At 49.5% G+C, this 12,291-nt stretch overlaps 1 protein-coding gene across 6 annotated transcripts in view; it reads right to left on the bottom strand.

The window, feature by feature from the left end:
* Positions 1–2,375: 2,375 nt before the first annotated feature.
* The window catches only part of Adcy7 (adenylate cyclase 7), a 41,697-nt gene continuing 31,781 nt past the window's right edge, over positions 2,376–12,291 (bottom strand). For 4 of the 6 annotated variants that reach the window (XM_052166936.1, XM_052166935.1, XM_052166934.1 and 1 more), the window contains 12 exons: positions 11,829–11,926; positions 10,403–10,487; positions 10,043–10,168; positions 9,245–9,343; positions 8,516–8,691; positions 7,732–7,900; positions 7,340–7,495; positions 6,771–6,917; positions 6,107–6,211; positions 5,790–5,904; positions 4,731–4,855; positions 2,376–4,543 (listed from right to left, as the gene is read on the bottom strand). In XM_052166936.1, coding sequence (XP_052022896.1) covers positions 4,397–4,543; positions 4,731–4,855; positions 5,790–5,904; positions 6,107–6,211; positions 6,771–6,917; positions 7,340–7,495; positions 7,732–7,900; positions 8,516–8,691; positions 9,245–9,343; positions 10,043–10,168; positions 10,403–10,487; positions 11,829–11,926 — 1,548 coding nt within the window. In that variant the 3' untranslated portion in view covers positions 2,376–4,396. Of the gene's footprint in view, positions 4,544–4,730; positions 4,856–5,789; positions 5,905–6,106; positions 6,212–6,770; positions 6,918–7,339; positions 7,496–7,731; positions 7,901–8,515; positions 8,692–8,797; positions 8,954–9,244; positions 9,344–10,042; positions 10,169–10,402; positions 10,488–11,828; positions 11,927–12,291 lie in introns of those variants that run through there. The other 2 variants (XM_052166939.1, XM_052166940.1) reach the window with 2 other exon arrangements.

The raw sequence follows: 12,291 nt of genomic DNA on the forward strand, positions 1-12,291 counted from the left end.
GCCTAGGACACACCAGCCGTTTTCATGATCATCTTTCAAAGGAGCAGGTACTCAAAACAAATTAATTGCCCCATTTTTCATATTTTCCAATCCCATTAGAGCAATTATAAGCAACTAGTTACAAGCTCTGCTTTACTAGAGCTTATCTGAATGATATTCAAAAGTAGCCTTACGAGTATACCATCCTGATGGCCTTTCAGACGGCCACTAGTGATGGTCCGGCTTTTTATTATTATATTGCTGTTGAATGTGTATCATGTAAATATGAGGACATGCATGTAGTCATGGTCTGGCTTTTTATCATATTGCTGATGAGTGCATATCATGTACATATGAGGACATGCATGTAGTGATGGTCTGACTTTTTATTATTCTATTGCTGTTGAATGTGTATCATGTACATATGAGGACATGCATGTAGGACCCTCCCCGACCCCAGCCTTTTTGGCTTTTTGTTTGATTGGTTTGGTTTTGGTTTTTTGTTGTTGTTTATTGAGACAGGGTTTCTCTGTGTAGCACTGACTGTCCTGAAACTAGCTCTGTAGACCAGGCCTAGCTAAGAGGTCTGCCTGCCTCTGCCTCCTGAATCCTAGGATTAAAGGTGTGCACCACCTAGCTTAGGACAACTTTTAGGAACTGACTTTCTGCTTCCATTGTGGATTCCATGGATTGAACTCAGGACGTCAGCCTTCTCTGAAAATGCTTTTTTTATTCACTAAACCCATCCCACTGGCTGAGGGCCTAGCTTTTTAAGCATAATTCTGTCCACTGAGACTTTGTAGCAGCACACAGTGAAAGTAAATACACTCAAGAGAATATTAGTTTCCCACTATGGTTCCCCTGTGTACCTAATGGAAATGGGGTCCTCATTCATGGTTATTAGCTGCTGGACACACCCCTGCTAGGTTGATGGTGATAAAACATGTCTAGTGTGTTTTCTTTTCCTTCTTTCTGTTTTTCCCAGGAGCAGTAGCAAAAGGATAAACCAACTAAAGATGAGCCATATCACCCTAGATACATCAGAGTCTAGAGCTTAAGGTAGAGCCTGCTCTGGTTGTCTTCCACACCTGTTTCATTTGTGCCCTTGAATCATTTCCCTTTTCTGAAATGCACAGGTCAAGTGACCAGTAACATTAGGTAGGAGATCATCAGATATGTCTCCTTATATCACACGTCACTGGGTTGAGATGAATGATAGTTTTCCTAAATATAACCTGTTTAAAAAACTAGCTAGGTATGGTAGCTTACATTTATAATCCCAGTACTTAAGTGGCTGAGACAGGAGGCTTGCTATGAATTTGAGTACAGCTGGACTATGAGACCATGCCTTTAAAAAAAAAAAAAAAAGCAAGGATGGGAGGGCCAGAGAGCAAGCCCAGCAGCTAAGAGCACACTCTGCCCTTGCGGGGACTGGAGTTGAATTCTCAGTACCCTACGTTGCTCAAGTTCCAGTTCAGGGAACCTCGTACCTCTGGCCTGCTCTCCAAGCACTGGCACTGTGTGCACATGGCCACATGCACACGTGATTTTAAAATAAATATTTCAGTATAGATAAAACCTAATTTAGTGAACAGATGTATCACCCTTTTACAGAGCCTGTCTACAAAACATCTAAGCAGAAAGACATACCTATTTCCTTAATTTGAAATTAATATTAAGTAGGGTCAATAAAGAAAAGTTGTTTCTCTCCAGAAATTACAGGGTGATCCTTTTGTAGACAGGTATACTAATAAAATCAATGCAAGTGTGTTTATATCAAGTCTTTTCAGATTCTGATTTTAGTCTCTACAGTTTAGGGGCTGAGCACTGTAGGTCTGTTGATAGAGTGCTTGGCCAGCATTCCTGAAGCCTGGAGTCTAATCCTCCGCACCATACAAAATGGCCATGGAGAGCTGTGGGAGGGGAGGCTCAGTGGCTGAAGTGCTTATGCAAACCTGGCAGCCTGAGTTCGGATCGCCAGAACCCAAGTACAAAGCTGGATGTAGTAGCTTACATGTCTATAATCTCTGCACCACTATAGAGAGGTAGAGACCAGAGAATCCCTGGACAGGCACAGGGCAGCTAGCTCGAAGCTAGCAGAAGCGGGAGAGAAACCGTGTCTCAAAGGAGGAGGAGGTGAATGAGGACTGACCCAAGAGTGTCTTCTGGTCGCTACACATGTGGGGCTGTACACATACAAGGAAACTGGCTGTAATGGCACATGTCTATAATCCTAGAATTCTAGGAATGGAGACAGGAAGATTGGGAGTTGAAGATTTGAGGAAATCCTAGGTTACCTGAGACTCTGTTCAGACATTTAACCCATTCTTCACCAGTAGTTCTACTTGGCACAAGTCAGTTCCTGAAGACCCAGAAATACTTTCATTCAAAACACCTTAGGCCATTCAGGTTTTTTAATTGTTGGTTAAACATATAAAAAGGAGGCAGGCACTGATGATTTATGAAAATGAAACAACACTGAAGCAAATGTTACCAGTCTATAAATATTAAACATACAGAACAAACCATAGTTATTTTCCTGTACCCACTCAGAACATTGATCTGTTATCCATGAAGTACACAGTTATAATCATTTTTTTGTCAAGAAGTGTCTTTAAGTCAGAAGACTTGGGGTGTTACTGTCTGTAGTCAGTGAAGGTCACCTTAGTAGAGATCCTGAAACGAATCCTTGACCCACAGAAGGGTTTTTTTTAAAAAAGTTCCTATGATTAAGATACCTGTGAAGAAATTACTTGGAAAGTAGAAACAAAGTTTGTGTGTACATAAGTCCCGAGTGATTTTTTTTTGTCAGTTACACTCTTATGACCTGAACAATAACTTAAAAATACTCCCAGCACAGTGCTTCAGTTGAAAATAAACAACGCATGAGTGACAGCCAATTACTTTTAAGTAACTTGGCTGTTGGAAGAGTAGAAATGTGTCAGCCTGGGAGTGGGCGCTCATTCCTGCTCTGTGTCTGAACGGCATTGTGGGTGTCACCAGGGACTTCACTAACTCCCCAGGGATGCCTTCCTGGGCTGATAAAGCTCAGCAGGACACAGCACAAGCAAACTGGCCCTATCTCTCCTCTGCCTCCCTGCCTACTCAGGTAAACCTGGCTGGTTAGTACCCTGGCTGCAGCACTTAGATCATTGTAGACTCTGATGCTCCTTGGTGAGGGAACTAGCTAAGAATACCGTGATGTAGTGATGTTCTCTGGCAGTGAAGTCATTTCAAAAAAGGAGGGGGGTGTTTGGTCATCTCTCACTTGGAATGGTCTGGCGCTAAAGCACAGTAAGACACCATCTCAGAAAGCTGGCTTTTGCCTTGACTCATTTGCATAAGAACAACTTGGCATTTGTTGAGGGGCTCAATTCACAGGCCAGGGTCCTGAATGTGTTCCTGCCAAGTAGATTGTACTTGAAGCTCTGCAGTCAGCTCAGAAAACTGGAGAAAAGGCAAGGGGTACACAAGTTGTACATGCCTGTCTACACAGGCTTTTCCACAGAAAAAGAGCTGGAGATAGTACTGCACATCTGTAAATGAAGCACTCCAGAGACTAAAACAGGAGGTTAAAAGTTTGAGAGCAACCTAGGCTGACCCTGTCTCCAAAATAAATAAAGTGCAGGCAGAAAAACTGAAGCATCGTACCTCATTTCTAGGCTTTCAACTTCCTGAGCCTTGTCCCAAAAGACATCAAAAAAAAAAAAGCTTGATTGCAAATTCAAAGCTTTGCTGCTGCTACAAGCCCCAGTCCTCAGAACTCTGTCCCTGCAGCCAAGCTCCTATAAACTGACACTAGACAGCAGTCCTGTTTACTGTAGTTCGTGGTTACTCGAGAAAATACACTAAAAGGAGATCTTTGTCTAGCATCTAAGAGTCAGTAGTAAAGATAAAACTCCCGTTTATGACATGTCCATTTCAAACCTAAGCCATAGGTGGTAAAAAGTGACAAGTGTTGATCAGATGTTTTCTCTGCTGTTTTGAGGCTACCCACCAATAGGCAGTTTTCAACTCCATTTACCAGAATGCCTAATTGAGAGCATAACATGGTAGATATGATGGGAGGCAGGGAGAGCGTCAGCCCATGCCAGCAGCCTGGCGGAGCCTCCTGGAGCCAGTAGAGGTTCTGTCTCCGTGTGTGCTATTCGCTCGCCACCAAGGTGGATGTCTGTCGTGGTCATGCACTAAAGTTTCTTCCTCAGCACCCTGGAAATGAACACAGCCTGAAGTAGACCAGTGGAACTGTAGCCGAAGCACAGGGCCTCTGTGTACAACATAGTAGCTGCTTCAAACAATCTGATGCACAGGTCAAAGCCATCCTGTAGTGCAAGTCCAAAGAAGCCGTGCCGCCATCTACAACAGGCCTGGGGCTGCATCCTTGGCCCTCGGAGAAGGAGACTGACCACCAGACACCTCAGTTTAGCCCCAGCCCTTGAAACTTGGCGGTGTCTGTACAAACAAAGTAAGTCCGCAGTTCCCCTTTGCCTTTGACGTTGATCAGCCCACGGCACTCACAAGAATATCCTAGTCCCTGGAGGATGGTACATGTCTCCTCTGTAACCTAAAATGAAAAAGAGCCCTGTCTTCAGAGAGGAACGGGGCGGCTAGCAAGCAGTGTGTCTGTTGTCTATTCCTGACAATGATGGCCAGAGCCACACAGCTAAGTGATGGATGGGAGGCCAGGTCCCAGAGCAGGATGCCTCCTCTGGGGTGTCTTCCCCAGTCAGTCCTGTACAGTGGCCTTTTACCTGGATTTTCCCAAGCTCTCCTGTGCTCTCCATGCGGCTGGCAACATTGACGGTGTTTCCCCAGATGTCATACTGAGGCTTTCGGGCTCCGATCACTCCAGCAATCACAGGCCCATGGTTTATACCTTAAGATGATTTACAGTTAGCCAGATAGAGTGATACTGAGGGAGCCCACAGAAACGGGTGACAGCACTGGGTGGTTCAAGTTCCTTTGGAACTGTTCTCTCCAAGGCATGAAAGGCCCAGCTGTCTCTTACCCATACTCCAGACTCAGTTCTTACTAGTATCTGCTAATTTCACCATTAACAAAAATAAATGGGCTTTGGATGCTACCCTTAAAGCTAACTATGAGTAGTTAGATTTAATAAATTTGTTTTATTCTCTGTATTTTAATATCATGTATTTGCAGCCATGATTTTGGCCCTGCACTTACACAGTTATATATTATTAAAAATTTTAAAGGTAAGGGTTAGTGGCTGGCAAGATGGTACTTCTGGTAAAGATGCCACCAAGTCTGATCTGAGTTGAATTCCTAGAACCTACAAGGTAGAAAGAGAACCAACTCCTGTAAGTTGTTCTCTGACCTCCACACATGGCACTGTGTATGTCCCACAAGTAAAGGTAATTTTAATTGTTTGATAAAAGGGGTTGTGGAGGTAGTTCAGTTTGTCACACAAACATGAGGACCTGAGTTGGATCCCTAGCACCCATGTAAAAAGTGATGATACACACCTGTAACCCTAGCACTGGGGTCTGGACGCAGGCAGATACCTTGAGCTCGATGGCCCACCAGCCTAACCTTATTAGCAAGCCCCAAGTTCCAGAGACACGGTCAAGAAATAAGGTAGTCATCTCCTGGGGTTGCCCTCTGGTCTTCATATATGCATGCACCCACACATGCATGCACACCCCCAAACGTAATTATATGAGATGTGCAAGGGAGGGCAGCGTTTATATAGTAATATCAGAGGGTCTGCTGAAACCTCATAGCAGAGGGAGGGCCCAGGACACCCTCCAACCAAGAGGGTGTGGGCAAGGCTGAGTGTCTGTGGCCCTCACCAACGCGGAGGCGGAAGGAATTGAAGGAGTGCCTGTTGATTCCATCCAGCTTGTTCATCAGGGCCATGCTAAATTCCACCAAGACACCGATGTGCACATGCTTCCGCTCCAGGTCCTGCAGGACACGGATTGACTGCATTACCTACTCCATGCAGCCTTGTGAGGGTGCACACACACCCATAGGGAGGCAGTTTCTGTCCCCGCCAGGGGTCTTCAGGCTGTTCCACAAAAGGCCTCTACCCCTTGATGCAGAACCTTCAGAAGGTGATAGGACTGGGGATGGCCTATAGAATTTGCTTTGACACAGGCCTGAGTACCTGGTTCTCATGTCCTGAGGGGGCACTGAGCCCTGCGGCTGCCATGTAAGTGCTGCCAATGGTCTTGATCTTCTCCACACCACTGAACTTGGGCTTTAGCAGCAGCTGCAAAACAAACAGGCTGCAGTGTTCCTGGTGCTGAGAGGAGGAAGGGCCCTCCCGCTCCCCACGCCCCATACACAGTGCAGGCACATGCATGGCCTTGAACATCTGAGGTCCCGGCTGCAGGTGAGAACAAGGCACACGTCTTCCCTTCTCTGTAATATGATCCTTTTCAGGGCAACCTACCCAGCATCATTTCCTTAGAGGTGGTTAGTACCCCTAACGTTCAGCCCAAGCCAACTTCCTGAAATGGTTGACAGCATAAGCTTAGCCTTAGTCAAAATTGTTCTGGAAGAACTGAAATCTTCCTGTTAGCACCTGCCCAGTAGAGCCTTAATAAAAGTTTGCTTACTCGATAAATAAGTCTGTCTCTTGGTTTTTAATGGAATACAGTTTCCAGATGGTTGGTTTTAGCTGCTTTGTTTAGCTGCTTATTTTCTCTGACAGGACTAAGGATCAAGCCAGAGGCCCACATAGCTGAGCTTGCACTTTACCATTGAGCCTCCACCCTCCCCTTGACCACACAGGTGGCAAGCTGCCCCACAGACTGGCCAGGCTCTACCTCGTCAAAGTCGGCGATGATCTCGTTCAGCAGGCGCAGGCACTCCAGTCCTTCTTTGTTGACATCGCACTCAGTGTAGAACACTTTGAAGTCGGGAACAGATGCAAACATGACACAGACACAGTCATAAGACTGATGGTACCAGTCCTGCAGCAGGGCAGGGGAGAAACAAGACCGTGAGACCACTCAGCCAAGGGTACAAGTGCTGGTGGGGAGGGTCAGTCCAGGCTGCTTGACTGGGCTGTGACCTGTGAGTGCAGCTAAGGCAGGAATCCAGCCAGGAGGTGTTTTTACACTGAGCTGTCACTGGGCCTGTATCCTATGTCAGAAAAGCTCTGCCATATGCACCTCGGCATGTTTGGATCTGAGGGTGTTTTTCCAGAGTGTACCTCAAGAACAAGGAGGTCAAGCATCTTGCCCACAGCTCCTGTGGCCATAGACCTCTGACGTGACTGCAAGCCTGCCTTTACACCTAGCCATCTCTCGGGGGTACTTCTGAATAGCCCGGGCTTTGCCAGCACAGAGCAGCTCTGCCCACAGACTCCTAGAACACCCTGCCCTTCACAAACCTCAGCTGCCTTGTCCCCAATGAAGTGGGCAGCCACATGCGCTGGCAGCACATTTTCTAGGAGGAGGCGGTTCACGTTCTCCATTGTCTCAAACTCCTCATGCTCCTTCTTGAACTTCTTCTTCCACAGACAGTCCAAGCGGCAGTAGTAGTCAATCTGCAAACCAGGAAGCCAGTGTCATACCTGTCACACACCACCCAGGCCTGGGACCTACGGTGCTGGACCAGCCTACCTGCAGAACTGCCCGCCCCGCCCAGCCCAGCCCAGCCCAGTGTAGAACATAGAACAAGACCAGCACCTCCAGGAAAGGATTCTGCTATGTCTTTGGTACCTCAGATCCCAGCCCTCTGCACTGTCTGCTCAGCAGAGGCTGGAAAAGGGAGCTTACACACCTGTCTAGACATCAAGATGAGGGTGGCATAGAACAGGATCAGGTAGAAGTTGATCATGATCTTCAGGTCTCTCTCTAAACAGCTGCTGGGGGAGGGGGCAGACACCTGAGCCCCCAGAGCAAGGGTGTGGCTGGGCACGCTTTGTGCAGCAGACCGGAGCAGCCTTGTCCTAAGGGGGTAGAGAGTAAACAGTTGCAGCTGTGTAGGGAAGAGACCTTAGCAAGAGGACTTAGGGGTCACTCCAAAAGGCCCATCTGCTGACTGAGGGTCCCGAGGCAGCCAGGAGCTCTTTGTGAGAAGCGAGAACAGCCACTGTAAACTAACAGAAGAACTTGGCCAGAGAAAGGCAGATAATTCTTTTTCCAGGTCCTTGAGCTTCTAACCACATGGGACACAAGAGAGTCAAGTCTTCCTCAGTCCAAAGCCTTGAGGGCTGCAGAGCCCTTTGGAACCCACCCAAGTGTACCTGCTCAGGAGGCAACAGACATCTGCACTTCTGATCCAGGCCACAGCTCAGACTAAGCTGGCTCAGGGCTCCCTTCAACTGACCCAGAAACAGGAGGGCTCCCCCACACACACACACAAGAACCCATCAGTAAGTCCATCTCTGACTGCTAAGATCTGGAGCCTGGACCCGTCACTATCTCATGTAGAGCAGGGTCTACACCATTTGCCCAGTGTCTGGTCTACTGGGACCATGGGCAGAGATGCGCCATGTTCTTGACAGATGCAAACCAGCTTACAGTAGCGGGCTACAGAAGGACACCAACAGATCAGGCCGCACCTGTGTGTACCATTGGTCTCCGTACTGTTGCCCAAGACATGCCAACATGGGGAGAGGTTGAAGAGCAGCAGGTAGGCCACCAAGGCCACTGTCAGCATCATGGCCTTCAGTTCCAGGCTCATCCGCAGGAAGACAGAGCATGCGATGAAGCCCAGGATGCAGCTGCAGGTGTAGTACTGCAGGGGGGGACAAAGTCCTCTGTCAGTCACCTGGAGCAGGCTACCATTAGCAGTCCACTGCCAGCGCCCTCCTGCCGACGTCTCCAAGCCAGGTGTCTGTACCAGCCTTAGCCCACTGCTCTTTCCAGCAGAGATCAGCAGGGAAGCTGATGGTCACTTCTTGTTTTACCACTTCTCAGGGCCTCTTCTTGACTTGGGCCTCTCGGCTGTCAGCTGCCCTGAGCCTGGCCCTTCATTCCTTTGAGGCCTCAATCAATCTCTGATGCGCAGAAAAAGTGACAGAAAGACACCCTCTAATGCAACCGATGCACTCCCCGCCTACCCCAAGGCTTAGAGCAAACAGCCCACATCCAGTTTCCTGTCTGCTGGCACTGAGGCAGGCAGGGAACAAGCTTAGCTACCTAGACGCTGCCACTCACTCTTCTGCTCCGCAGTCTCAAGACTCGGGCTTTGAACCATGAGCTGGCCACTCTGGCCCAATAAGAACCAGTTGCTCCAGAGGACTGAGCCAGGAGCTGGGTGCTGGGGGAAGCCAGGATAGCATACTCACTGGGAGGACTTCACATGGGGTCCCAGCTCTGTTCTGTGCAGCCAGTGAGTTTGTCTCATTGTCTCCAGGCTGCACTGGGCCTGGGTTAAGCGTCAGTGGCTGAGGGGAGACAGGTTGCCATTAGAGTGTATACAGGGACTCACACCTGCCAGGCCCAAGGGAGGTGACGCAAGACAACTATGGGCATCAGAGGTACCCTGCCTGCGGCTGGGTGCTAGGCTCTCCACTGAGCCCAGTGAGTGGCTGTGTCCACAGCAACCACCAGGTGTGGAGCACTTGGGGGGGGGGGCGCTATAGAGCAGAAGTGCTAGAGCAGCAGCAGCCCAGGCAGATGTGGGAAAAGGCTGGGGTCAGCCCTCTCAGGAACCCCCTTCTTCTGGACCCTAAGAGAGGGGCAAGGGAGCACTCTCCCCAGACTGTCGCATTTAATATCAGGAGCACTGTGAAGATCTGTTGCTAGTTGCTTCTGGCATATAAGTTGATTAGAGAGGGCAGGTCATCCCTTACTTAGGCATGTCCCTTACTTAGGGACAAATGAGTCCCAAAGCAGGTGGGAAGCAGGAGCTGGCTGCAGAGTGGCTGCGTGCCTCACACCCTCCCTTGAGCGGTGAGGAGCCCAAAGCTTGCCCTGGGGACCTCACAGATCACTGCAGAGCTATGAAGGAGCTGTTCGGGTAACAAGCCTGGGATTCTGGAATCTGGGTTTCCCAGGTCAAAGGTGATTCCTTTCCCCCAGGAGAGACTATCCTTGGCACACAACCCTGTTAGCGCGCTTCCTGACCTGGCCCCATAACTCACCATGTTGATGATGGCAACAGTCAGCAGGCTGCCAACAGTCAGCACAACCAGGGCAAGCCTGAGCAGGGGCTGCGTCTCCACACTCTCCGAGATGGCCTGGAGTGTACTTCGGGCTGGAAAGCACCTCTAAGGAGAGGAGAAAGTCATGTAAGGCAGCAAGGGACAAAGGACAGCCTTATTCAGCAAAGATGGATGGCGCTAACCAGCCTGGGAGGCCGAGGACTTGGGGACAGCCTGCAGGGACTCAGTTATCCTGGAGGTAAGCCAGGGTACCCAACTGTGGCCCAGAGCAAGACTGCAGGGGAGGGAGAGGTCATAGGGAAGAGGATGAGACCACTGAACTCGGTCGGACCTACTCACCGAGAACTCAGTAGCAAAACAGAAGCTTAGAACCAGCCCCAGCAGGCAGGCCACCAGCCCAAAGGACATGCCCAGAGTTGCCATCCTGGAAAGGAGGGAGAACTTGAGACCAGGTCCCTCCCAGCAGTCCCAGTTCTCCCACTCATGGCCACCTGCCCCCCTCCCCCGCCCCAGTGGATATTCTCTATCTAGCAAAGGAGACCTTGAAAAAAAACGAATCCAAATGTCCCACAAACAACAATCATGACAGTCAAGGTTGTCAAGTCCCCCTAGGGGCCAGAGTCACGTCGTGAGCGTCTGGAACTGGCTGGCACATAAAACACAAATGCATCAGCACGGGATGGAGAGATGGCTCAGTGGTTAGGAGCACTTGTTGCTCTTGCAAAATAATCCAGATCTGATTTCCAGCACACACATGGTAGAACCCAACTATCTAAGGTTCCAGGTGACTGGACACCCTCCTCTGAAAGCCTCAGGCACCAAACACACGCGTGGTACAAATACTCCATGTAGGCAAAACACATTAAAAAAAAAACGTATGCATCCATACACAATTTTCTTATTAAGTTTGGTTCTGATACAGGGTCTTAAAGCCCTGATCAACTTGGAACTTATGAGTAGACCAGGCTGGCCTCAAACTTGTAGCAATCCTCATCCCTCTGCCAGAGTACTGTGGAATCACAAGCCTAGGTCACCATACCTGGGTGCTATTTAGCCTGTGTGTGTGTGTGTGTGTGTGTGTGTGTGTGTGTGTGTGTGTGTGTGTGTGTCTGTGTGTGTGTATGTGTGTGTATGTGTATGTGTCTGTGTGTATGTAGCATGTGTCTGTATGTGTCTGTGTGTGTAGGCACCTACATGCCATAACGTGCATACGGAGGTTAGAGAATAGCTCTGGAGTCAGCTTCCTCCTTTAACCACGGGCGTTAAAGACAGGGCTTGAGCTCAAGCTGTCAGGCTTGGTGGCAGGTACCCTCACCTGCGGACCCATCGCACCACCCACTGAGCACATCCACAACGGCAGCCATGCTTGCTTGTTTTAACTGCCTATCTGTGGCTAAGCCTTGCTCCTCCTAGCCTTAGCCCCTCGTCTCTGGCCACACCAGAACCTGAAGCAGGCATTTCAGGCTCGGGTCCAGGCTGGGTGCCACTTTCCCACCTGGAAGAGGGAAATGTCAACAGCCACTGTTTCCAGAGGCTTAGGCCAAGACCCCACCTGGGGAACAGGACGCAGCTGGAGACAGGGAACCACAAGGAAGGGCCAGAAACTCCAACTCTGGAGTCATCCCCCTGCTCTAGGAGTGGGGGATCTGTAATAGCTGAAGTCACTAGGCCCTCCCTGTTAGCCTTGCCAGTTTCTGCTGGGTCCTACCATAGTCACCACCCTCCAACCCAGTGGGCTGGCCCATCTTCCCCATCACAGGCTGACCTGGGCATCACTAGAAGGTGGACAAGCAGGATGCAGACAAAGACAAGGCTGGCACAGGCGAAGTCATAGCGAGCCCGGGGGATGGGCACCAGGCGGTACTGGAGGGGGGTGAAATGGGTGTAAGAGACAACTACCAGCAAGGTCCCTTCAATGCCCCACCCCAAGTTCATATCCTAAAATAAAATGTCTGCTGCCTCTCCTGGAGTTCAAGGTGGTGCTACACAGTCACTCGCCTGCCAACATGATAAAGTTCCTCTCTGCGTGGGCAATACCCTGTACCCAACAAGGCTTTTGCTTTTATTGCTCAGGCCCCATGGGCAGGAACCAAGCCTGAGCTCCCAGGTGAGGCCGGAACTAGACCTGAGCTCACCCCTTACCAAAAAGTATTCTCTGAGCCCCGACCCCTGACAAACAAGTAGGGATCCCAGGAGCTCCTCTCCATAGGACACCACTTTGTTACCAC

This window comes from Apodemus sylvaticus, chromosome 21 (assembly GCF_947179515.1).
Source record: "Apodemus sylvaticus chromosome 21, mApoSyl1.1, whole genome shotgun sequence".
NCBI classification, from domain to species: domain Eukaryota; kingdom Metazoa; phylum Chordata; class Mammalia; order Rodentia; family Muridae; genus Apodemus; species Apodemus sylvaticus.